Source organism: Saccopteryx leptura, chromosome 4, assembly GCF_036850995.1.
Source record: "Saccopteryx leptura isolate mSacLep1 chromosome 4, mSacLep1_pri_phased_curated, whole genome shotgun sequence".
Taxonomy (NCBI): domain Eukaryota; kingdom Metazoa; phylum Chordata; class Mammalia; order Chiroptera; family Emballonuridae; genus Saccopteryx; species Saccopteryx leptura.
In genome coordinates, this window is record NC_089506.1 from 107,927,560 (window position 1) to 107,950,194 (window position 22,635).

The 22,635-nt window shown below is 45.6% G+C and overlaps 1 protein-coding gene across 6 annotated transcripts in view; it reads left to right on the forward strand.

Annotated features, from left to right (window-relative positions):
* THSD1 (thrombospondin type 1 domain containing 1) overlaps positions 1-18,666 on the forward strand; it is a 49,212-nt gene extending 30,546 nt beyond the window's left edge. For 5 of the 6 annotated variants that reach the window (XM_066380957.1, XM_066380956.1, XM_066380959.1 and 2 more), the window contains 2 exons: positions 4,598-4,756; positions 11,695-18,666. In XM_066380957.1, the coding sequence (XP_066237054.1) occupies positions 4,598-4,756; positions 11,695-13,088 (1,553 nt within the window). In that variant the 3' untranslated portion in view covers positions 13,089-18,666. The remainder of the gene's footprint in view (positions 1-4,597; positions 4,757-11,694) is intronic. The other variant, XM_066380961.1, reaches the window with a different exon arrangement.
* Positions 18,667-22,635: the final 3,969 nt, after the last annotated feature.

Genomic DNA, 22,635 nt, shown 5'->3' on the forward strand with positions numbered 1-22,635 from the left:
TTTGATGAAATTATAAACAAGATTGTTTTTCTTATTTTCTTTTTTGATAGCTTATTATTGATATATAAAAATGTAACCAATTTCTGAATATTTATTTTATATCCTGCTACATTACTGAATTCCTTTACCACTTTTAGTAGTTTTTTGGTGGAAACTTTAGATATTATCTATAGTATCCTGTTGTTTACAAATGACAGTTTTATTTCTTCCTTTTCAATTTGGATGCCTTTTAATTTATTTTTCTTATCTGATTGCTCTGGCTAGGACTTCTGATACTCTGTTAAATAGAAGTGGTAAAAGTGGAGAACTTTGTTTTGTTCCTGATCTTAAGGATAATGCTTTTAGCTTTTCCCCACTGAATATATTAGCTGTGGGTTTGTTATATATGGCCTTTATTATGGTGAGGCATATTCCTTCTATTTCTAATCAGCTAAGATTTTTAAAAATCATAAATGGATGCTGGATTTTATCAAATTCTTTTTTTGTATCTATTGCTATTATGATTTTTATCTTTCACTTGTTTATGTGGTATAACATATTAATTGATTTTGGGATATTGAATCAACCTTGAATTCTAGGAATAAATACCATTTGAATATAGTGTATGATTTTTTAAATGTATTGCTGAATTTGGTTTGCTAATATTTTGTTGTGGATTTTTGCATCTGTGTTCATGCTATGTTATAGGATATTGGCTTATGATTATCTTGTTTTGGAATCTGAGTCATGCTGGCCTTGTAAAATGAACTTGGAAGCCTTTTCTCTTGAATTTTTTGGAACATTTTGTGAAGATTGAATGTTAATTATTTTCTTGAATGTTTGGTAAAAGTCACCTGTGAAGTTATTGGGTCCAGGATTTTTGTTTATTGGGAGTTTTTATTTTATTTTTTTTTAAGATATGGTTTTGTTTGTGGTAATTGGTCTCTTCAGACTTTCTGTTTCTTCTTGTCTCAGTTTTGGAAGATTGTATGTTTCTGGGAATTGATTCATTTCTTGCAATCTGTTGCCATAGAGTTTTTATAGTATTTTCTTATAATCTCTGTATTTCTATAATGTCAGTTGTCACTTCTCCTCTTTCATTTCTGATTTTATTTATTTGGGTTCTCTCTTTTTGACTTGATGAATCTGGTTAAAGTTTTATGAATTTTATCTTTTCAGAGAACCAGCTCTTCATTTCATGGATCATTTTTGCATTTTTTTAGACTCTTTTTAAAAATTTCTACTTTGTTTGGGTGTGCTGATTGTCAAGCTAATCAGGTGGTGTTTGGCTGTGGTCTGAAGCCAGCCACTGGGTATATTGGTTCTGGGGCCTCTTGAAAGAGTCTCCAGTGCAGATCAATGTCAGATGCTGCTTGTGACTGTCCTGGGCCTACCTGTTAGGCACTATCAAGCTATTGCCATTGGTGACTGCTATGCTGGGCCTGGATGCACATGGGAGGGGCCATACTGTGAATCAAGGCTGGCTAATATCAGTATTGGGCCTGGGGCAGACCAGCAAAAGGTTCAAGGCACCTTGAAACCAGCTGCAGTGTCTCTGCTGCCGATAAGGCTCAGCTGCTGAAAGAGCCTTGGATAGAACATGAGTTTGGTAAGCCTGGTGTCAGGGAGTCATCAGGGTGGAGCTAGTGGAGTTCACTAAACTAATGCAGAATCAAGTTTCACTGTTTGGAGGAGGGCTCAACACAGGGACAATGGTGGCATCCCTTCAGTCTTTGCCTTGAAGACACTCAATTCAGTGTTTCTCTACGGCTGTCCCTGAGGTTGACCAGGGTATTTATTTTTATTATTATTATTATTATTATTATTATTATTATTATTATGAAAGACAGCAACTCAGGCCCATCCTGGTTATATGAAAGAGCCTTGGGCTGTGGGCAGCTTGGGTGGGGCAATATCTCAGGAAGTCATCATGTAGAATTAGTGGAGTTCACCAGGCTAATGCAAGTTCACATTTGGCAGGTGGCAACCACCCTTCCAGCACCTGTCCTGATGCCACACAGTTCAGCCTGTCCCTGGTTGTCTCTGACAACCCCCAAGCTTGACAAGAATTTCTCAAGAGTTTTTAAGGAAAGACTGCAGTGCAGTGCAGGCTCAGGCTGATTGCCTCCAAAAGGGCCTCAGGCTGTGGGCAAACTGGATGGGGCGGGGTCTCAGGGAGTCATCATGGTAGACATAGCAGAATTCACTAGGCCAGTGCATGTTCAAATTTGGCTCGTGGAGGGGGAGCTTACTACAGGAGATATGGTACCTGCTGGCCATGTGGCAGGAGGGTTCAACACAGGGACAATGGCAACGGTTCCTCCAGCCTTGCATGGAAGCCACACAACTCAGTCTCTCTCTGTATATCTCTGGTGCCCACCAAGCCACTTTCCCTCTGCCAGTGCCCAAGGAGAGTGCTTGCGAGTGAGAATTAGTGTGTTGGCTCTTTGAGAGAGCGCCTGGGTCTCCATCAGCCTTCCATCTCACCAGGAAGAATGGAGGAATCCCTGCTTATTTTCACAGCCAGATGTTATATGGACTCTTCTCCTAGCACTGGTGTTACAGGCTGGGGAGCTCAGCAGGTGGCTGACACCCCTTGTTCCTCAGTGGAGAATCTCTGCAGATACTTCTTTGGACTCTCAACTATTGCACTTGGGTGTAGGGCCAGTCTGTTTTGTGTCTCCACCCTTCATACCAGTCTTGACATGGCTTCTTTTATTTATTGATTGATTGATTTTTTTTTTTTTTTTTTTCAGAAAAAGGAGGTAAGGGGGAGCAAGAAGTAGGGAGCAAGAAGCATCAACTCTTAGTTGCTTCACTTCAGTTGTTCATTGGTTGCTTGTTGTATGTGCCTTGACTGGGTAAGCCCAAGGTTTTTTATTTATTTTTATTTATTTTTATTTTTTTATTTATTCATTTTGAGAGGAGAGAGAGAGAGAGAGAGAGAGAGAGAGAGAGAGAGAAAGGGGGGAGGAGCAGGAAGCTTCAACTCCCATATGTGCCTTAGACCAGGCAAGTTCAGGGTATTGAACCAGCGACCTCAGCATTCCAGGTCGATGCTTTATCCACTGCACCACCACAGGTCAGGCAAGCCCAAGGTTTTGAACCTGTGACCTGTTGACACTTGATCCACTATGCCACCACAGGCCCAGCAATATGGCTTCTTCTTTATACCCTTAATTATAGGACTTCTGCTCAGCTAGTCTTGAGATGGTTATCCAGGTTGATTGTTCTGTTATCTAGCTGTAATTCTGTGTGTTCATGGAAGGAAGTGAGTACAGTGTTCACCTACTCCACCATCTTGACCAGAACCCCTCCTGAATGATATTATAGCATTTCTTGTAGTGAAGTTCTGCTGGTAACTAATTTATTAGTTTTGTTTGTCTGAAAAGTCTTTATTTCTCCTTTAGTTTTGGACATGGAATTCTGGGTTGCTTATTTTTTCTTTCAGTACTTTAAAGATAGCAGCAATTCAGTGTCTGGCTTGCATGGCAGGAGTCTGCTGTCGCGCTCCTCTTTCTTCTTCTGTGTGTGGTACATTCCACCCTCCACATTCTCTTCTGCCACAAAGTTTTCAGTTTGGCTTTGTCTTTAGCAGTTTGAATATAGCGTATCCAAGCTGTTTGTTTTCTTTTTAAAGTTTACCCAGCGTGGTGCCTTGAGTGCCTTGGATATGCCCCCGCCGCAGTGGCAGGCTGTTGCTGTTTGGTACTTGGTCATTGCTGGCATGGCTCAGGGCTGGGGACGGGCGACGGGGTGGGAGAGCACACTCCTGTGCCAGCTTAGTCTTAGTGTTAGACAAGTACTGTGCCCTCGAGTCTCAGAGGTGGGGCCTTCTTGATGATACTGCCCCTCCCTAGTGGTAGAAACCCTCTGACAATCTGAGCCCAAGGTATTTTCTGCTCCTTTTCAGGAGTGAAGGGTTTTCTTCTTCTTTTTATTCTCTAGCAGCAGTGGGCGCTCTGAGAGCGACAGGGTTTTATGCCTCGTCCCGAGTGGTTGAGGCTGTTGTTGATAGCACCCATGGGGGATGAAATCTGGATGAGGTGTGAGTCTTTCCCACCGTGCTACTTCTTCCTTGCTCAGGCCTCCACCAAGAGAGGGAGGCTTTTTCTGGTCTTGTGCCTTCCCCCAGTCCTTCTTGTGAGCAGCATCTGGTAACATCTGGGGGGAAGAGCCTGCCAGTGCTTGCAAACTCCCCTCGAGTATGGCTCCCAGGGGTTCTGTGTCTCCATGCTAGCCCCTGTTACATTTTTCATGACTTCTTCACACCAGCTTGTGTGAAGCCCGGCACCTGCCCCAGGAAGCAATGTTTGCATCCTGTCTCTTTTTAGAGGAGCTTGTCTTTCCTTATATGTCAGGACATTTGGCTGTCCTGTGACCTCAGTTCTCTGGTGGATTCTAGAAAGCTTAATATTTTGTAATTTCTTTACACAGTTTTCTCTTGTTTCAAGGGTAGAAGCAGCAACGCTCTTTACAGCTTTCTGTGTCTTTGGGAATGCTTTCGTTCACTGACTTTTCAAGGCCCCAAATTTGAGTTTTTCTGCTTCACTTGGGTGCAGTTAAATTCTGATTCTCAAATGAACTAGCACTAAAAGCATGGCTGATGTCCTTGCAGAAACTTGGGGACTGTGGCAGCCGTGGAGCCAGTGTAGCGCCACATGTGGGGATGGTGTCAGAGAGCGTCGCCGCCTGTGCCTGACTTCCTTCCCCTCCAGACCTGGCTGCCCCGGAATGTCCTCGGAGACCTCCCAGTGTTCCCTGGAGGAGTGTGCCGGTAGGTATTCTTCCTTTGGGAGTCTCTCCCCAGAGAAACTACTGAACCAACACCTGCCTGAAAATCACCAATCCGAGTTCAGGGAGTGGACTCATTAAAATTCTGTTACTGCTGTTGGCTGCACTAATCCTATACTCACTGGGGTGTCATTGACTGGGAAAAGCTTGCCAGTGAGATGACAGGGATCTAACAGTGTAGAACAGGGGTCCCCAAACTACGGCCCGCGGGCCGCATGTGGCCCCTGAGGCCATTTATCCGGCCCCCACCACACTTCACTTCCGGAAGGGGCACCTCTTTCATTGGTGGTCAGTGAGAGGAGCACATTGACCATCCCATTAGCCAAAAGCAGGCCCATAGTTCCCACTGAAATACTGGTCAGTTTGTTGATTTAAATTTACTTGTTCTTTATTTTAAATATTGTATTTGTTCCCGTTTTGTTTTTTTACTTTAAAATAAGATATGTGCAGTGTGCATAGGGATTTGTTCATAGTTTTTTTTATAGTCCGGCCCTCCAACGGTCTGAGGGACAGTGAACTGGCCCCCTGTGTAAAAAGTTTGGGGACCCCTGGTGTAGAAGATAGGGAAATGATAAGAAAGTCCATCAAAATTAAATATTCAGACATATAAGATTATTTTTAAAAATATATAAATGGGAGAGATAATAATTTTTTCCCAAGATATTTTTGTTTTTACTTTTATTTTATTTCTTCCTCCTTCTCACCAAAATTGTGGGAAAACATTTAATGTTTTTCTCCCCATCATCCCAGAAAAGCTACAAGGAACCACATAGACCATTGCTTGTGAAAATGGGGCAAGATACCCTGTCTTATTCCCTGGGTACCCTATATTTATTCTTTACCAGCCTGCCCAGGAGGGGGTGTAGGGAGAGTTCTTGCCATCACCTAGTGACTGGCCTTCCCTTCATCCTCTAAGCGTCTTGACTGCCCAGGAGGGGGTGTAGGGAGAGTTCTTGCCATCACCTAGTGACTGGCCTTCCCTTCATCCTCTAAGCGTCTTGACTGCCCAGGAGGGGGGTGTAGGGAGAGTTCTTGCCATCACCTAGTGACTGGCCTTCCCTTCATCCTCTAAGCGTCTTGAAAGCACGCAGTAGTAAATGCTCAATGGGAATTTGATGGGAATTTTCTCTAGATGTGATGTGCACATGGCTTAGGTTTGCATTAGCTTATGGAACTGAATCCCATTCATTTGCCACAGGTCACAGTAATAAATAATCCTCGCTCTTCCTGCGCACCATTCTACTTTCTGATAATAACCAGTCTCCCACTCAGCTGGCCGGCCTCTGCTCCAGCCCTGGCCCTTAGATAAAATGCCCCTGTCAAGTCCACTTTCCAATTCCAGGTTAGAAAACCATCCCTACTTCCTTGTCCATTATCACTGAAGAAGTTAGATGTTTTTCTGTGCTTGGATGTCAAGATAACTTTTAGCTAAAACTACAGGTTATCTGGCAACACCCTGGTCAGTGCCCAGGGCTATGAGCTTAGAGAAATCATTCTCACTGCTTGTCCTCCCAGCCGGGCTACAGCCCTTCTTCCCTTTATTCCAGTATCCTGGGTTGTTCTCTCCTCTATGTGTTTTCTATTTCAGCTTCTCCTAGCCTTGAGCCTGCCCCTCCTTTTTCATAAGTCTTGGAACATACCCTGAATCTGTTCTTTCTCCAGTTACATCTCATTCTGCTTTCTAAGGCTCTTCTCTGTCTACTCTCTTCTTTTTTATTTATTTTTATTTTTTGTATTTTTCTGAAGTTGGAAACCGGGATGCAGTCAGACACCCGCATGTGCCCAACCGGGATCCACCCGGCATGCCCACCAGGGGGCGATGTTCTGTCCATCCAGGGCGTCGCTCTGTTGTGACCAGAGCCATTCTAGCGCCTGAGGCAGAGGCCATGGAGCCATCCTCAGCGCCTGGGCCAACTTTGCTCCAATGGAGCCTTGGCTGCAGGAGGGGAAGAGAGAGACAGAGAGGAAGGAGAGGAGGAGGGGTGGAGAAGCAGATGGGCGCTTCTCCTGTGTGCCCTGGCCGGGAATCGAACCCGGCACTCCTGCACGCCGGGCCGACGCTCTACCACTGAGCCAACCGGCCAGGGCTTGTCTACTCTCTTCTTTATAAGTTCCCTTCACTTTCCACAGTTCCTTCCTTGTGCGTAACTTTCTTCAAATATACCTGTTCCTCTTCAATCTGCTATGGCATGTTGTATTAAGGTATTCCATCTAGAGTTCCGTAGTACTCACATGAATTGGATATCACTCGCCAGTGGCTTTTATTGTACCTTGATACTGTTGAAGTGACAACAGTACCAACCATTAATTGGCCATCTGCTGTGTACTAGCACGTTAAATACATCATCTCACTTAAAGCTCACAACTCTATGAGGTAAGGATTATTATGCTGGACTCAGACCTTGAGAGCTTGCTGCCTACCAGGCATTTTCCTACGTGCCTTTTGCACATGAAGTAGGTGCATCATTCTCTCCACATACAGATGAGGACTTGGTGGCAAAGAGAGAGTGAATAACCTGTCCAAGACCATGAAGCTAGAAAGCAAAGAACCAGATCTGATCCCAGACTAAGCCACCTGTTTTTGAATACTCTGCCTTTCTATACAGGCTAGTGTAGCTTTCTAGAAGCATCAACAACCTGAAATCAGCAATTATTTTTGAGGACATGTGGTATTATTTCATGTTCTGGCATCTTAACTCTTTAATACTGGATGGGACCTAGAAATGTGTACATTATAAGTTAGCAAAAAGGATAGATGTTACAGGTACACCACTCCTTTTACTATAAGTGGTCCTCAGATAAATGCTTATGTAGATAAATGTGTTCGTTTCTTTCAAGTTTCAAGTGTTCTCCTTTTCCTGTTCAGCCTGTCTTTCATTCCTTGGAAATCTAGAGGTCTGTTCACAGGCTGCTTACCATCAGGAAATCTTCCTTCGTTTCAGGTGAAGGAGGAAAGGCTAGGTAAGGCAGCGATGGGCAAGGCAGCAGCTCTGGGGCTTCTCTCCAGCTATGGCTTTGAAGGGGTCCAGCCAGCTCACCAATAACAGCTAAGGGAAGAGGCCCAGAATGCGCAGCAGCAATGCTGCTGCCCCTGATGTCAGCAGCCACTGCAGATGGGAGAAGTGATAAGTCAGGGAGAAAGTCATTATGCAACTATTTTATTATCATTTTTTAATTAAAAAAATTTTTATTGATTGAATTTAGCCAGAGAGGAAGGGAGAGAGAAAGAGACAGGGACATCAATCTGTTCCTGTATGTGCCGTGACCGAACCAGCAACCTCATGCTTCGGGCTGCTGCTCTAAGCAATGGAGCTGTTTGGCCAGGGCTCATTATTCAACGTTTTCACTTGCTTGAGAGTTTCGAGTTTTGTTTGGCTCCGAAAGGGTGTTTCTACACCAAGCTCCGAGTCTGGTTCTATGTTAATTTGGTCCATAGTGTTTAACACGAGAGGAGGGGATCCAATTGCCTTGCACCCACATTCTGCCCAGTGGAATATTGATCATTTTGCTATTACCTTTTTAATACTGAATCAATTGATTAATTAATCTCCCATTTATTGAGTACCAGGTATGTGCAAGTTACTGTGACCGGGGTTGGGAATATAGAGAGAGGGCACGTCCCTGTCTGGAAGGGGCTTATGATACAGTTGCTCAGCAGACACGTAAACAGGCACAACATGCAATACAATATAGAGCCTGGACCGACAAAGGTATCCATAGCTCCTTTGGAGAGCTTTCAGGGCTGATAATCCATGCTGGGCATGCCTCTGTTCTCGGAGCTGATAGTATTTGAGTTTGAAAGTGGAGTAGGTGCCACCCCGGTGACCCTGGTGACAAGGGGAATTTTAGCAAAGGGGTGAAAAACATCAAAGGTGGCACATTGAGACCCAGAGAACTGGAAATTGTTTAGTGTGGCTGGAGGATAGTGTGCTGGGAGGGAGTGTAAGCACAAGGCTTGACAAGTTGGCAGGGGCCAGGTCCTGAGGGGCCTTCCGGGGTCGGACATGTGATTTAGAGGCATGATTTAGAGGCATCTCCCAGCTGTGGTGCGGCGTGCTGATCGGCACGGGCAGGAGTGGCAGCAGCGAGGGCTGTCGGGTTCTCCAGTAACCCTGGTGAAAAATGAAGTGCCCTGGGAGTGCGTAGAGCCCCTGCCTCTGCCCAGACGGCGGGGCCGTTCCTCTGAGATCGGTTATCTTACAGGAGGCACAGGGTCTCGGGAGAAGATGAGTCTTGGGCACTTGGAGCTGACAGCATTGGTGAGACACTGACAGGGACAGCAGGTGGTGGAGCCAGGATGGGATCTAGACCTCCCTCACTCCAAAGCTCACGTTCTTCTCTCCAAATCAGCTGAGTATTACCATTGAAACCAAGAAGAGAAAAAGTCACAGGAAGTGTCGGACGTTAGCCAATGCTGCCGAGTGCAAGGACTATCAGAATGGAACTTTTTTGAATTTGGCTACTAGGTCATTAATGACCCTGACAGAAGCAGTTGGAACCACTGGAATCCTGAGGGCAGGTTGCAGGAGCCAGAGGTAGCACTGTGGAAGCAACATGTCATCAGAACTGGACTCCTTCTGTAAGCCTGGCTGGGAAGACAAGGAGCAAGAAGTGGCTGTGGCAGTATGGAGAGGTTCTAGAGAGGTATTTGTAAAGCGAGAAGAGCTTGAGCATGTGTCTTTGGAGCTACACACAGGAGAGGCTGGAAGGTCGTGGTGCAGAGGAATGGTCCCTCTTGGGAAGGTGGCTTAGAGCACTTTTTAGGAAGACACTAATACTAATTCCATAGAGAAAGACGTAAACAGATATGCAGTTGCTGGTAAGTTTATGGGGACAGAGTATGTCAGAACTAGCTCAGGTGCACTTGCCTGACAGCTTCCATTTGTTTAAGACCTCGCAGACTTCCGAGGTAGAGGATCAGGTAGGGGATTGAGGAAAGTAGTGAAATTTTGAAGCAGTTGTGTGGAAGTTGGAAGAGAGAGTTGCTTAGGAACCCACGGAAGGATCTGTGGGCAGCCAAGGCAGAGTACTGCCAACACGCGGGGGCACGGGACTGTATGAGTTATTTTCTTCACCAGGCCCTGGCTGCAGCAGCTGAGAATTCCCTGGTCTGAGTTTATCTGGGGATGGGCTTCTGCTGCAGAGCAGGGAAAGCGTACACCTCTGTATGAGAGGTCAGAGACTTGAGAGTATTGGCAGGAGAATGGTTTCAGTGATGGAGCGTGGGTGTAGGGAGAGAAGGGAGGCCAGGATGTGGCCGGCAGACTGGGAGAAACACTGGGGCTGCAGAATCAGAAGTGGCAGCGAGCTTGGGTAACCAGAGTTGGAGAGCGGGTAAGTGAGAGGGAAGTACAGCCAGAAGGTGGGCCATGAAGTTTATATTTCAGAAGAAGAGCAACTTCAGACCATGGGAATGATGTGTGGGATGGGCACTGAAGTCACCCAAATGGTCCCAGTCTGGGATGTTGAGGAAGCCGAGGACGCAGGTCTTAATGACTGATGGCTACCATGAGGTTGGGGATTGAGAGTTGACAGTATTTAGGGAGGAGCAGAGGGATCATATGAGTGGATGGCTTCAGCATCAAAAGAGAAGTTTTATATGGAGGTGAGAGAGTTGGTTGAAAGTGGCAGTCAGAAATGAGAGGGAGGACACAAATGTTGCTGGCCCTGTTTGCCTATAAAGTATGTGTCAAGCTTCCCCCCCCCCCCGTGGTGGGGGGAGAGTGGGAGAGAAGCTGTGCCCTGCGGGTCATCCAGTTCTCAGGTCAGGCAAGGAGGTGAGGGCGTGCTTGCTGGAAAGGTTCGGGATGTCGAGGAGCTTGGCTGGCAGGTGTCCCAGAGGGCACTTCAGAGAGGAATGAAGGGGGTGGAGGACAGGTCCCCACAGCCCATTGCAATAAGATGATAGGAAAAAAGAGATCAGACAGGTGACTGGAGGGACTTGAATGGTGGACAGTGACCAAGAAGGAAAGAAATATAAGACCTGGTGGCATAAGTTGGTCTGAGGTTCCCAACTCAGTGACAGTAAGGGCAGCCTCAGATGACCTCTGAGTCTTGGTGAAGCACTTTGATGACTGTGTGATAAACCCACCTGAGAGAGCAAGGAAGAAGAAGAAAAACCAATGCCGCATGGGAGGTAGGGACGGGAGTGGAGAGCTGAACACGGAGAGCGAGACAGCAGGGGCCTAACACTGAGGAAAGAGTTCCTGGATGTTGGGAAGGAAAGGTGAATTACATTGTCAAAAGTCTTATTTTCATGCATGAATTTCTCTTGACATGTGCTAAGTTAGGTATTACCTACCTAAACTATTTTGCATTTTGAGTTTTATACTTGTATACATAATACAGTACACCTCAGAAGCACATTTAACTACAGATGTCCCACGTACATTAAGTGAAAACTTTGATTTTACTTTGTTCCTCGCGCTGCTTCTATGTAGACAGCGTGAGGCAAGTGTCAGCAGGAGCTGTGAGCCCAGTCATGGTGATTGTGTTATTTGGTCACCTCACTTCTCTGCGTCTCTGTTTTTAGTCTGGCTTAAGGTGCCAGTAGAGATATGTAGGCAAGACTACAAATCCTAGTCCTTGTTTAGTTTACTTTTTTTTTAGTGCCCGAGGCAGAGGCTCCACAGAGCTATCGGGGCTGATCCACCCCAACCAGTGGAGCCAGCGAGGGGATAGGGACGGGTGGAGAAGCAGATGGTGGGTTCTCCTCTGTGTCCTTAACTGGAATGGAACCCCGACATCCACCTGCCCACAGTGCTCTACCAACCACTGAGCAAACAGGCCAGGGCAGTTTACCTCTTTAAGTGCTGGATAGTTGGTTCAAGCCACTCAGAGATCTTAAAACTAGGCAGAGATCAGCTACTACTACTAGAGCAAACATTTATTCTTCCCTCCCCCCTTTTATTTTTTTTTTAGCTTTTTGGCCATCCAGCCCGTCTCCCCTTCAGCCACAGGGTCCAGTGAAGTCCAACAACATCGTGACGGTCACGGGGATATCCCTGTGCTTGTTCATCATCGCCGCCACCGTCCTCATCACACTGTGGCGGAAATTCGGCCGCCCCCCCAAGTGCCGCGCCCCCGCCCGGCACAACTCCAAGCCGTCCCCAGGCTTCCGCAAGAACTCTGACGAGGAGAACATCTGCGAGCTGAGCGAGCAGCGCGGCAGCTTCTCGGACGCCGGCGACGGGCCTGCCGGGAGCCCGGGGGACACGGGCATGCCCCTGACCTGCAGGCAGGGCGCGCCGGCCGCCCCCGACGACGAGGCCTCGGGCAGCGAGAGCTTCCAGTCCAATGCCCAGAAGATAATCCCCCCGCTGTTCAGCTACCGGCTCGCCCAGCAGCAGCTGAAGGAGATGAAGAAGAGAGGCCTGACGGAGACCACCAAGGTGTACCACGTGTCCCAGAGCCCCCTGACGGACACGGCCATCGACCCCGCCACGGCCCCCGCCTCAGACCTGCCCTTGGACCTGGACAGCCCAGAGGAGGCTGTCGCGAACAAGTTCCGGATCAAATCCCCGTTTCTGGACCAGCCTGCGGTCAGCGCCGGCGAGAAACCTGCCTCCCGGCTGGACGTCACCATGTCCCAGGCCAGCTGTGCCATCAGCCCCAGCCAGACCCTGATCCGCAAGTCCCAGGGGAGGCACGGGGGCAGCCGAGGGGGGCTGCTGGAGAGGAGCCAGCCCAGGAGCTTCCATTTCAGGAGGACGGCCAGTTTCCATGAAGCCAAGCAGGCCCGGCCGTTCCGGGAGAGGAGCATGTCCACGCTGAGCCCGCGACAGGCCCCGGCCTACAGCGCCAGGACGCGGCCCTGGGACCAGGCCGAGGGCAGGGTTCGGCCTCAGAGTCGAGGTGCTGGTATGTTTCCCGAGAAACCCGGCCATTTCCAAGGAGCAGGAGGAGCCAGTGGCCCATTAAGCCCTGTCCCTAACCCCTACAGCTTGGGGCAGCCCGTGAGGAAACCAGATCCAGCCGTTTGCCAGGCGGGGTTCCCGGCAGGAGGGGAGAGATGGGAGCCTCCCAGAGCTCGGAGGGGCCCATCCCCCGGTCACAGGAGCGTCTCAAGGAAGCAGCCTTCGCCCACTGCCCCCAAAGACAGCTCTCACAGGGTCAGCCCGCTGAGCCCGTCTCCGTGTAGGAAAGACAGGTGTCAGAGCTTCCCTGCTCACCCCGGGCTTGCCTTCTATGACAATACGTCATTTGGCCTCACGGAGGCTGAGCAGAGGATGCTGGACCTCCCCGGGTATTTCGGGTCGAACGAGGAGGAGGATGAAACCACAAGTACACTTAGTGTGGAGAAACTGGTCATCTAGAGCAAGATCAGCCTGAGACTTGACACAGCCGGTGTCCTTTGCCCAGCTCGCGGTGGCAGCTGCTGTCACTGTGCTGTGGACCGTTCTGTGTAACCCACTGTACAGTGGACAGAGTGGGCAGGAAGTAGCTTGTGTGTGCTCATGCATTCTAATTCATAGGAAGAAGGTATTTATCCTGAGATTTTCCCTTCGTTATCCTTTTTCTATTGGTTTATTACTAATAACTATGATAATAAAATTTAAACAAGAGTGAAATAGGGCTTGGCCTCGCCTGTGGATATGATAGATGACAAGATGTGGTCTGTGAGTAGGGCATGCTTTGAACACATCATTGGCAGTTTCCAGCTTGAAACAAACTTGGGAGTCTCAGCCCTAATAAGGGCTGGAACAAAGTGAACTTGCTTATACAACTTGGAATTGTAATTTATTAAGATATAATACTTAGGAATTTGATGCCTACCGGGGCAATACTGAACATGTCTCATGTTTGGCTAATTAAGTCAGCTCTGACTACAGTATTATGTACCAGGCTACTCGGACATGGTGATACTGCGAGATATTCCAGAGGAACTTTCAGGCCAGTGTTGGGCGATATCTTACTTTTTTAAATGCAACGAAGAGTTCTGGTGACTTGACATCAAAGTATGTGAGTTAACTCCGCTTTGGAGAAATAATGTAAGAAACTGATTGTTCAGATAGTGAGTCAAATGAAGACCTGTCCATACATCCTTCACTGTTTTGAGCAAAAAGTAAACATTTTGGAAAGGAGGGTATTGTCTCCTGAGGAGCCCTGCCGGGAGCGTGGGCAGTGGATGCTGGCCAGGACCCTGCCTGGCATCGGGAGCTGCCTGTGTGCTCCCGGACCAGCGTGGCAGCCGGGGCCCCGCGGGGGGTCATTCTGCAACCGGGATGGGTGTGTTTCTCAAGATAACTTTATCATGTCTATCAGAAAGGATGTGAATGATCTCAGGTATATCTCAGAAAGCAGGTGGACTAGATTATGCTCCAGTCGGTTGGTGTTATTTAATTGGAAGAAAGAGGAAAGAAGGAAAGAGAAAATTCTTTTAGACATTTAGATTCACTTTTGTATTCTGATTCAATCTGCCTACATTTTACAGATGAAGACTTTGAGGCTCAGGGAGGGAATGTATTCCGGCAGGGTTGGAATAACACGGACTCATTTTTATTCTAACTGCCAAACTCTTTGCATTCTGCCATCACAAGTCTTTGCAAGTCCTCTCTAACAGTAGCAGCTTTGGGAGGAAGCCGGCCCTTTGGCAGTAAGAAGGCACAGAGCAGTGCCTTTACTAGCTTTTCCCAAAGAGAGGAAGCTTTCTGCTGCTTGATGTGGAGACTGGTTTTGCAACTTGCTTTGTTTGAAAGTGAGGGCTACACAATAGAACCTAAAGGTTGGGCTCCTTCATTGGACGCCTGCCATCAGCTACCCCGTGAGTCCTCTGCAGTAGGGTGTGCTTGCGTTCAGCCCTGGAACCTAAAGCCTTATCTGCCTGCACTACAGTGATGCACTTCCCTCCTCGTTCCCCTGACCTCTCTGTCTGCCACACCCAGCCTGCCATTTAGACCATTTTCCTTCTTCCTTTTCATGTTTATCAGGATGTCAGGCTGCTGGCGGGGTTTCAGAGACCATTGGAGAGAGTGGAATTAGATGGGACAACCCACCCCCCCCAACCACAAATGAAAATACTGTACTTTTAAAAGTTCTCTTGTATTTGTTGCATGATCACTTTATCTGTGCCATTATTATTGAAAATTAAAACATACTTCCTTTTGGCACTGCTATAATGATAACTAGGTACCTTTTAGGAACAGGAAAGAATGGATTATCCAGTGGTGTGAGACAGCTGGTGTGTGCTGATACAGCGAAGAGGAAGTCAGACTTTATAATTTTCTATTTTCTGTGTTTATCATACTAGAAAACTTTGTTCTCTCTCCAAGTTCATAGGCTTGTGTGCCATCCTTTGGGGACAAAGGGTACATACTCACTAATTTCAGACTTCACAGTGAATTTTTCTACAGTTTTAAACTGAAACCAAAACAGCCACAGGGAATGTGAAAAGTCAAGAAAAACATGATGAGCAGAAGGATTTTCTGTTATGCTCTTCTGCAGTATTTATACCTCTAAATTAGTATCACAGTGACCTAATACCAGCATACAACACATTCACTGCCTACATAGTGCAGTTTGCTGTTGCTCTTACCACTACTCAGTCTCAACATTTCACAATTGATAATTTGGCCTTACCTCTGAGAAACAGAAAAGTGGACACTTCAGCCTGGTCTTTGATGAATACGTGCTAACCTTCACTAGCAATAATCTCCTATTCTGCACTGTTGTGTCCCTAGGTTCTTGCCCCAGTGGCTGCCATTAGGTAGGAGCTCAATAAAGATCTGTGGAATAAATAACTAGCTATTCAGAAGCTCTCAGATTACATTTGTGGTTTAACTAGAACAATTCTAACACTTTTGATCTTAAACCATTGGAATAAGATGTGTTCCTATGTGATATTGTAGAATTTTCTATAAGTATCCAAAAATGAAGGCCTCATCATTTGGGGCTGTTACCCTGGCTGAAGGGAAAGCATCTCTGGAGCCTGTTGTACCTGTGCACAGTAGTCACTTAGTAAGTTTGAACGTGTATGAGGGAATGGCATCCCAGTGAATGGGGTCCCCTGCCTTCCTAGCAAGTCTCTTCCATTCAGCCCACTGCTCTGGAGTCTGCATCAGCAATTTGGGCAGTTGCTCCCCAATTGTGACTTCTAAAGTGAATGTGATAGATTTGAGCATACTCATTATGCCACGCCCTTGCCACCACTCTCTGAACGATAGTCCAGTCCTTCCTATCAATTTTTTCTCCTCAAGCTCTCTATTCCATGCCAACCTGACTCACAAAATAAAAAATTGTTCTTTTACGACTTGATGATTTTTCATTTTATTCTAGATATGTAACTTGTAAAACAACATTGCATAGTTTATAACCTGCAGTTTCTAAGTTATTTTTTCCCATTGGTTTGAGAGAGAGAGAAGCATCAACTCATTGTTTCACTTAGTTGTTCCGTTTAGTTGGGTACTCATTGATTGCTTCTTGTATGTGCCCTTATCAGGCATTGAACCTTCAACCTCTGGTGTACTGGGTAGGCTGATGCTTTATCCACTGAGCCACCTGGCCAGAGCCTCAGTCATTTTTGTGCACAAATGACAGTGTATTTAAATCTTATAGTAGTAGTATTATAGTATTATGTAAGGCCCCCAGGTGACACCAGCTGAGTCATGGTTTGGACAAAAAAGAAGTAGTTTGGCACAGTCAGAAGCACACAAGTTCAATCCGGGCCCTTCTTTCTGGCTGTGTGACATTAGGCAAGTCACTTAATCACATGAGTCTCTGTTTTCCAGATGTAAAATGAGTTAATCCCTACCTGGTTATTGGTTTATGATGGGGACTTGAGCACACATAATTATTTCCTCTCCCTCCTAGGACTCAATTAAAATGATAGAAAAGGTACAATACCAAAAAGAGTTTAGAAAACAAAAGGATAAGTGATTTCAATGAATTTCTGTAAGACAAAGTGCATGGAGGAACAGAGTGGAAGAAGCCACAGCCCAGGATATGCTTGGAGGGTCATGGAGATGAGGGAGCCTCCCTCTGTGGTAGAACCTTGCAGAGGTTGGGGAGTCTAGGTTACTAGAATGAAGAGAAGATGAAGAAAGTCACGATCTGTGTATGAAACAGTCGTCCTCCATCACTACCCCTCAACTCGGGTGCCAACTAGGTGTTCAACCACAGAGAAAAGCAAAACCAACCAACCAACCAGCAAATGACCAGAGGGTACATTTCTAAAGACACTGAGGGATCTTTCTGAGAAAATGTGGGCAGTGAGAGTTGTTATTGGTATCCTAGCACAGAGCATCTACCCTCTGGCATTCCAGGGGCCTAAAACAATGATCAGATCTCTGACTACTCACCCTAAATGGAACCCTGACAGTCAGCAAGTTCCACTTATGTGCTAGACTTTCTAGTTAGCCCTTTCTCCTGTCTCATTTTTCAGAATAGCCTGACAACTGAGAATCACCAAACATTTGAGAAAGCCTGCAGTATGATGAAAGATAAGCAGAGAAAAACTGATCCCAGAGGAAACATATAATCCAGGAAATTCAAGAAGAGTCATATAAAAACCATATAAAACTAATTATCACTAAAAAGGTAGGAAATGACGTTAACATTTATGAAATAAGAACATGATGTTATGAAAAGAAAAAGAATCAGAAAATGGGAAGGAACCCTTGGAAATGAAGTATCTAATAGGAGATGTAAACTAAATTAGAGGAAATCTTCCGAAACCTGGAGCAAAAATATGTAAACAAAGTACTAAATACACACCTGCATAAAAGATCAATCAAAAGGGCATTCAATGAGAGAGTAATAAGAATTCCAGAAAGAAGAGAGAAAACCGAGGGGAAAAGACATTAAAGAAATAATACAATGAAAATTTCCAGAATGAAAGATGAGAGTTTTCAGTGAAAAATGTCCTTCTGAATTGAGATTAGAGGCAATGGAAAAGGCCATACGTCACTTGGAAGTTTTAGAACAATAAGTTCTACAGAGAAAATCCTAAGAACTTTTCCAGGATGGGAGAACGCAAACTCCCACAAGAAACGAAAATCATGGCATTAGATTGTGATTAGCTTTACTAGAAGCAGTGGTATCACACCTTCAAAATTCAGGGGGAAATAATTTTCAACCAGGGAAACATGCTTAGTCCTATTACTTGTGAGGGGAAAATGAAGACATTGTCAGATATGCAGAGACTCAGCGTACTTGCCCTACACCTTTTCTTGAGAAGCAATTTGAGAAGGTATCCCATCAGTAGAACAATAAAGGAACATAAGGAAGACATGGGATTCCGAAAACAGCAGATATGATCAAGAATGTCAGCTGTGTGAGTGACTTAGCCACCAGTTCTTATCTAAGCAAGAATAGGGATCCAGGAAAGAGTGTCATAGAACATAGAGTTGGAAGATCTTGAAGATACAATATAGGCAAAAAAAAAAAAAAAAAAGGCATGAAATGAAGAAAAACAATTAGAAAATAATTTAAAAGACTATAAGAAAGGCTCAATGTAAATATGAATCAAGTTAAAATAGGACAGCAATGGGCTACAAAAATAAAGGTGGGGGGAATTTTAAGCAATAGATGGAATGGACAAGATGGCACGGTTTTCCTCTTTCAACAAGGAAAGAAAACATTGGGAAGAAACCTCATGATTTTGAGCACTTGAGCAACACAGGATTGTAACCCGATTACAGAGAAGAAAACACTTGGTACTGTTGCAAAGAAAGTTTTCATAAACATGATGTTAATGCTGTTTATAAGTTACTGTCTGTTAGACTCTAACCTAAGGACAAACTACAGAGGACTTCAATGTGGTTACAGAACAGAATGTAAATGTTCTCAGTCATTGAAATCGAAGAGTAAGAGTACAGTTGTCCCTCTGTGTCCACGGGTTCTGCACCTGTGGATTTAACCAATCATGGGTCCAAAAAGAAAAAGGAAAATCTAAAATACAGTATTTTATATCTGAGTTTGGGAATCTGTGGGTGCAGAGGGCCGACTGTACACTGTTCTATACAATTTTATATAAAGAACTTGAGCATCCACAGATATTGGTGTCCCAAGGGGTTTCTTAATCAGTGAACTATCTTATGGCTGTTATCAGTAAAATTTGCTTCTGTGTGTTGCTACCAACCAAACCCCCACACTGCCCACGCTGTTTTGTTTTTCTTCCTTGGGGATCTGGATGGCTTATACTCACAGCTGCCCTGTCATGTCTACTGTTACTATTTCTCCTGGTATTCCGGTTCTGAAGATCGTCTCTCACTGCCCACCTCTCCTCTGGATGCCCCCTCAGCTGCTGGTGTGCGTGCCCCATCCTGCAGTGATCGGTGTTGTCAGTTTCTCCCTCAGCTGCTGCCCAAACACATCAAACAGCATCTTATTACCATAGATCGATATAAATTTATTTTATCTATTCAAATGCATGCACTTAGAAACTTAATTTAGCACATAATCATATACTCAATTAAAAAATCTAGTTCAGCCTGACCAGGTGGTGGTGCAGTGGATAGAGCATCAGACTGGGATGTGGAAGGACCCAGGTTCGAGACCCCGAGGTCGCCAGCGTGAGCGAGGGCTCATCTGGTTTGAGCAGAAGCTCACCAGCTTGAGCCCAAGGTCGCTGGCTTGAGCTAGGGGTTACTCAGTCTACTGAAGGACCGCGGTCAAGGCACGTATAAGAAGGCAATCAATGAACAATTAAGGTGTTGCAATGCACAACGAAAAACTGATCATTGATGCTTCTCATCTCTCATTCCTGTCTGTCCCTGTCTAAATCTCTCTCTGTCTCTGTGTAAAAAAAATAAAAAATAAAAAATCTAGTTCATCATAAATAAAACTTCATATGTCTTTGCTCTTTCTGAGCTTTACACCAAATAACTGCTTTAAAAATACTTTCCTGCATTTTGGAGATGAGGAAACTGAGGTAGACAGAAGTTAAGTAATTTGCCCAACATCACAGAACCAGCAGTAAGCAGCAGAGCTAGAGTTTGAACCCTGGCAGTGTGGCCCTAGGGCCATGTTCTTAAACGCTACCTAATTATTTGTTTAGTCTTATGGTAGAATACTGTACAGCAGTGAGAAATAGATTAGCTAGAGCTACATGTGTCAACACAGGTAAGTTTCAAATTGGAACTCTTGAGCAAACAGAACAAATTACAGAAGGATACATACAACATGAAATCACTTATATGTTTCGACACATGCAAAACAATATTGTGTGTTTGTTATAGATGCATGCAGTTGAAGAAAACTTCCTGTTGTTTTAAATGGGCAGGAAACCCCCCCCCCAGTCCAGGCAGATGTTTACCATGGGGCGGGGGAGAGGGAGAATGGGTTTCCTTTGTATTAAATTTTGTATCTGAAGCTGGATGGTGAGCATGAAGATGTTTGTTATCTATTCTTTGTAATTTTTGTATGCCTGAGATATTTCATAAAGCGGATGCCATCAGAGCTGCATGTGACTGTAGATTTAACTGAATTTCCAAACAGCCGAAGCTAAGAGGGAAACTAAGATACCAAGTTTGCCACGTCTATGAAAGAAATCCATCCCTGTTGTTCAGAAGCAGCACCACTTCTCCCACGGTCTTCATAGTGGAAAAGGCGGCGAATAACATTCCTACATAAAATAAAAAAAGAAAAAAGGGAGCCTCACACAATCACTTCCCAGCATCCCCCAGTACCTGCCGGTGGCTTGATGTCACAGCAGGACTCGGAAGAAGCTGCTCTGTGTGGGACCCTTCTGCATTGCCAATATCTGGGAAGCTTCCAGAGCAACAGGTCTGCGTGAAGCAAAAGGAAGCAGGCGGACCTTGGGGCTGATGCCTGGAGGGACTCAGAAGAAGCTGCTCTGTGTGGGACCCTTCTGCACTGCCAATATCTGGGAGGCTTCCAGAGCAACAGGCCTGCGTGAAGCAAAGGGAAGCAGGCGGACCTTGGGGCTGATGCCTGGAGGGGCAAGAGATGACCTTAACTCTGGGCAGGACTTCCTTGAACCCCTGCTCCTGGTTCTGGGATACAGAGCAGTGTACACACCTTCAAGGCCCACTACAGGCTTGTAAGATGGAGGAGTTACGGCCCTGAGATCAGAAGGCACCCACCCCGTCTAGGGCTGCTCATGCGCACTCTGACTTCCTGGACCCTGGATCCACTCAGCTGCATGTTTAAATGTTTGGTTCTACGCTCATCTTACAAACTAGGGAGACACAAGGGGGTTGGTGGAACAAGGAATGGAGGCATAAATACTTGATGTAATTGTGACACTGTGATTGGTAATGAGAAGTATATACTGGTCTCTGCTCCTAGCTCTGGATACAGGGCTCCTGAACCCGTGAGGTGCTGGGAAGGTAGCATAACCAGACCGGGTACCGAAGCCCTGTGCTCATTCCCATATCCTCGCACAACTCTTCCGCCTGGATGTTCATGTACATCTTTTATAATATCCTTTAATAAACTGGCAAATGTAAACAAAACAAAAATAAAGCAATATATGCTCATTATGGAGCATTTGAAAAATAGACATAATTGCTCTAGGCCACTTCATCAGTTTGGGGTACAGAAAGAAGTCATTTTTAAAGAATTTCTAAACCTTTAGATCTCTGTGAATAGAAAAAAAAGAATAAAATAAAAACTGCACAGTTGACACATACACAAAAACAATGGGGGGGGGGGAGAGTGAGGTAGAGAAGTAGAATTCCCGTCACAGCAGCAGGAGCTGGTGACTCAATGCTCACACCTCTCCCCCACAGGCAGGCAGAGTGGCCCTGCCTCCCAGCGTCACTGCCCTGGACCACCTCTGCCTCCCCAGCCTCCTGGGAGGTAAACAGTGAGAAGCTGAATTCTCAGGCTAAAGAAAGGAAAAATCATACTGGTAGAAGATGACTCCAAGTTCCCATACTCCAAGTTCTAAAGAGAAGGTCTCTTACTCTTCTTTGAACACTTTGGCCTGAAATACGTTCCCCACTTCTCAAGGAATGCTTATGCCTCCTCTTCCTGAGGTCTCACTCCAACTGGAAATCTGGAAGTCATCCTTAATGGCTCTGTCCTCTCCATTCTTCAGATCTGTTTGATACTAAGTCCCTGGAGAAGGTAAGTATTTCACCCAGTTCACAAAGCACCTGGTGGGTGAGCATTAGGAGCCAAAATCTGGTATATAGGAGGTTTGTGCTCAAGTACACTGTTCTTAGATAGAGTTATGCTTTTTTGGACAGTGAGGGCTTGGGGTTCCATGCAGATGTGCATAGAACCAAGCCTCCAGTTCTACTCCCCTTCCTGCCAATAATCTGCTCTTGGCATCATTGCTGTCATATAGCTACTAAGTGGCAAAGGCAGGATTCACTTCCTCAGTGAGTTTTTATGGAAAACTTATATTTTTCTTATTTTGTTTGTTTTTCTTTCAAAAATTATTTTATTTTATTTTACTTTATTTTTATTGAATAGAGGGAGGCAGAGACAGACTCCTGCATGTGCCCTTACCGGGATCCACCTGGCAAACCCCCTATGGGGCAATGCTCTGCCCATCTGGGGTGTTGCTCCACTGCTCAGCAACCCAGCTATTCTAATTGCCTTAGGTGCAGATCACGGAGCCATCCTTGGCACCCAGGGCCAACTCACTCCAATTGAGCCATGGCTGCGGGAGGAGAAGTGAGGGACAAAGAAAGAAGCAGATGGGCGCTTCTCCTGTGTGCACTGACTGGGAATCGAACCTGGAACATCCACTGAGCCAACTGGCCAGGGCCTTCAACTCCTATTAACAAAAATTTTAAATATTCAGAAAACCAGACTTCAACAACTGTTAACATTTCTATCTTTGTTTTATTTTTCTATTTATTAGGTTGGGCCATATGAAATTGTAATAGAAAATGGTTAAGTAGAAACAATTTCCTGTAGTTTAATCTAATGTATGTGTATGTTTGTGTG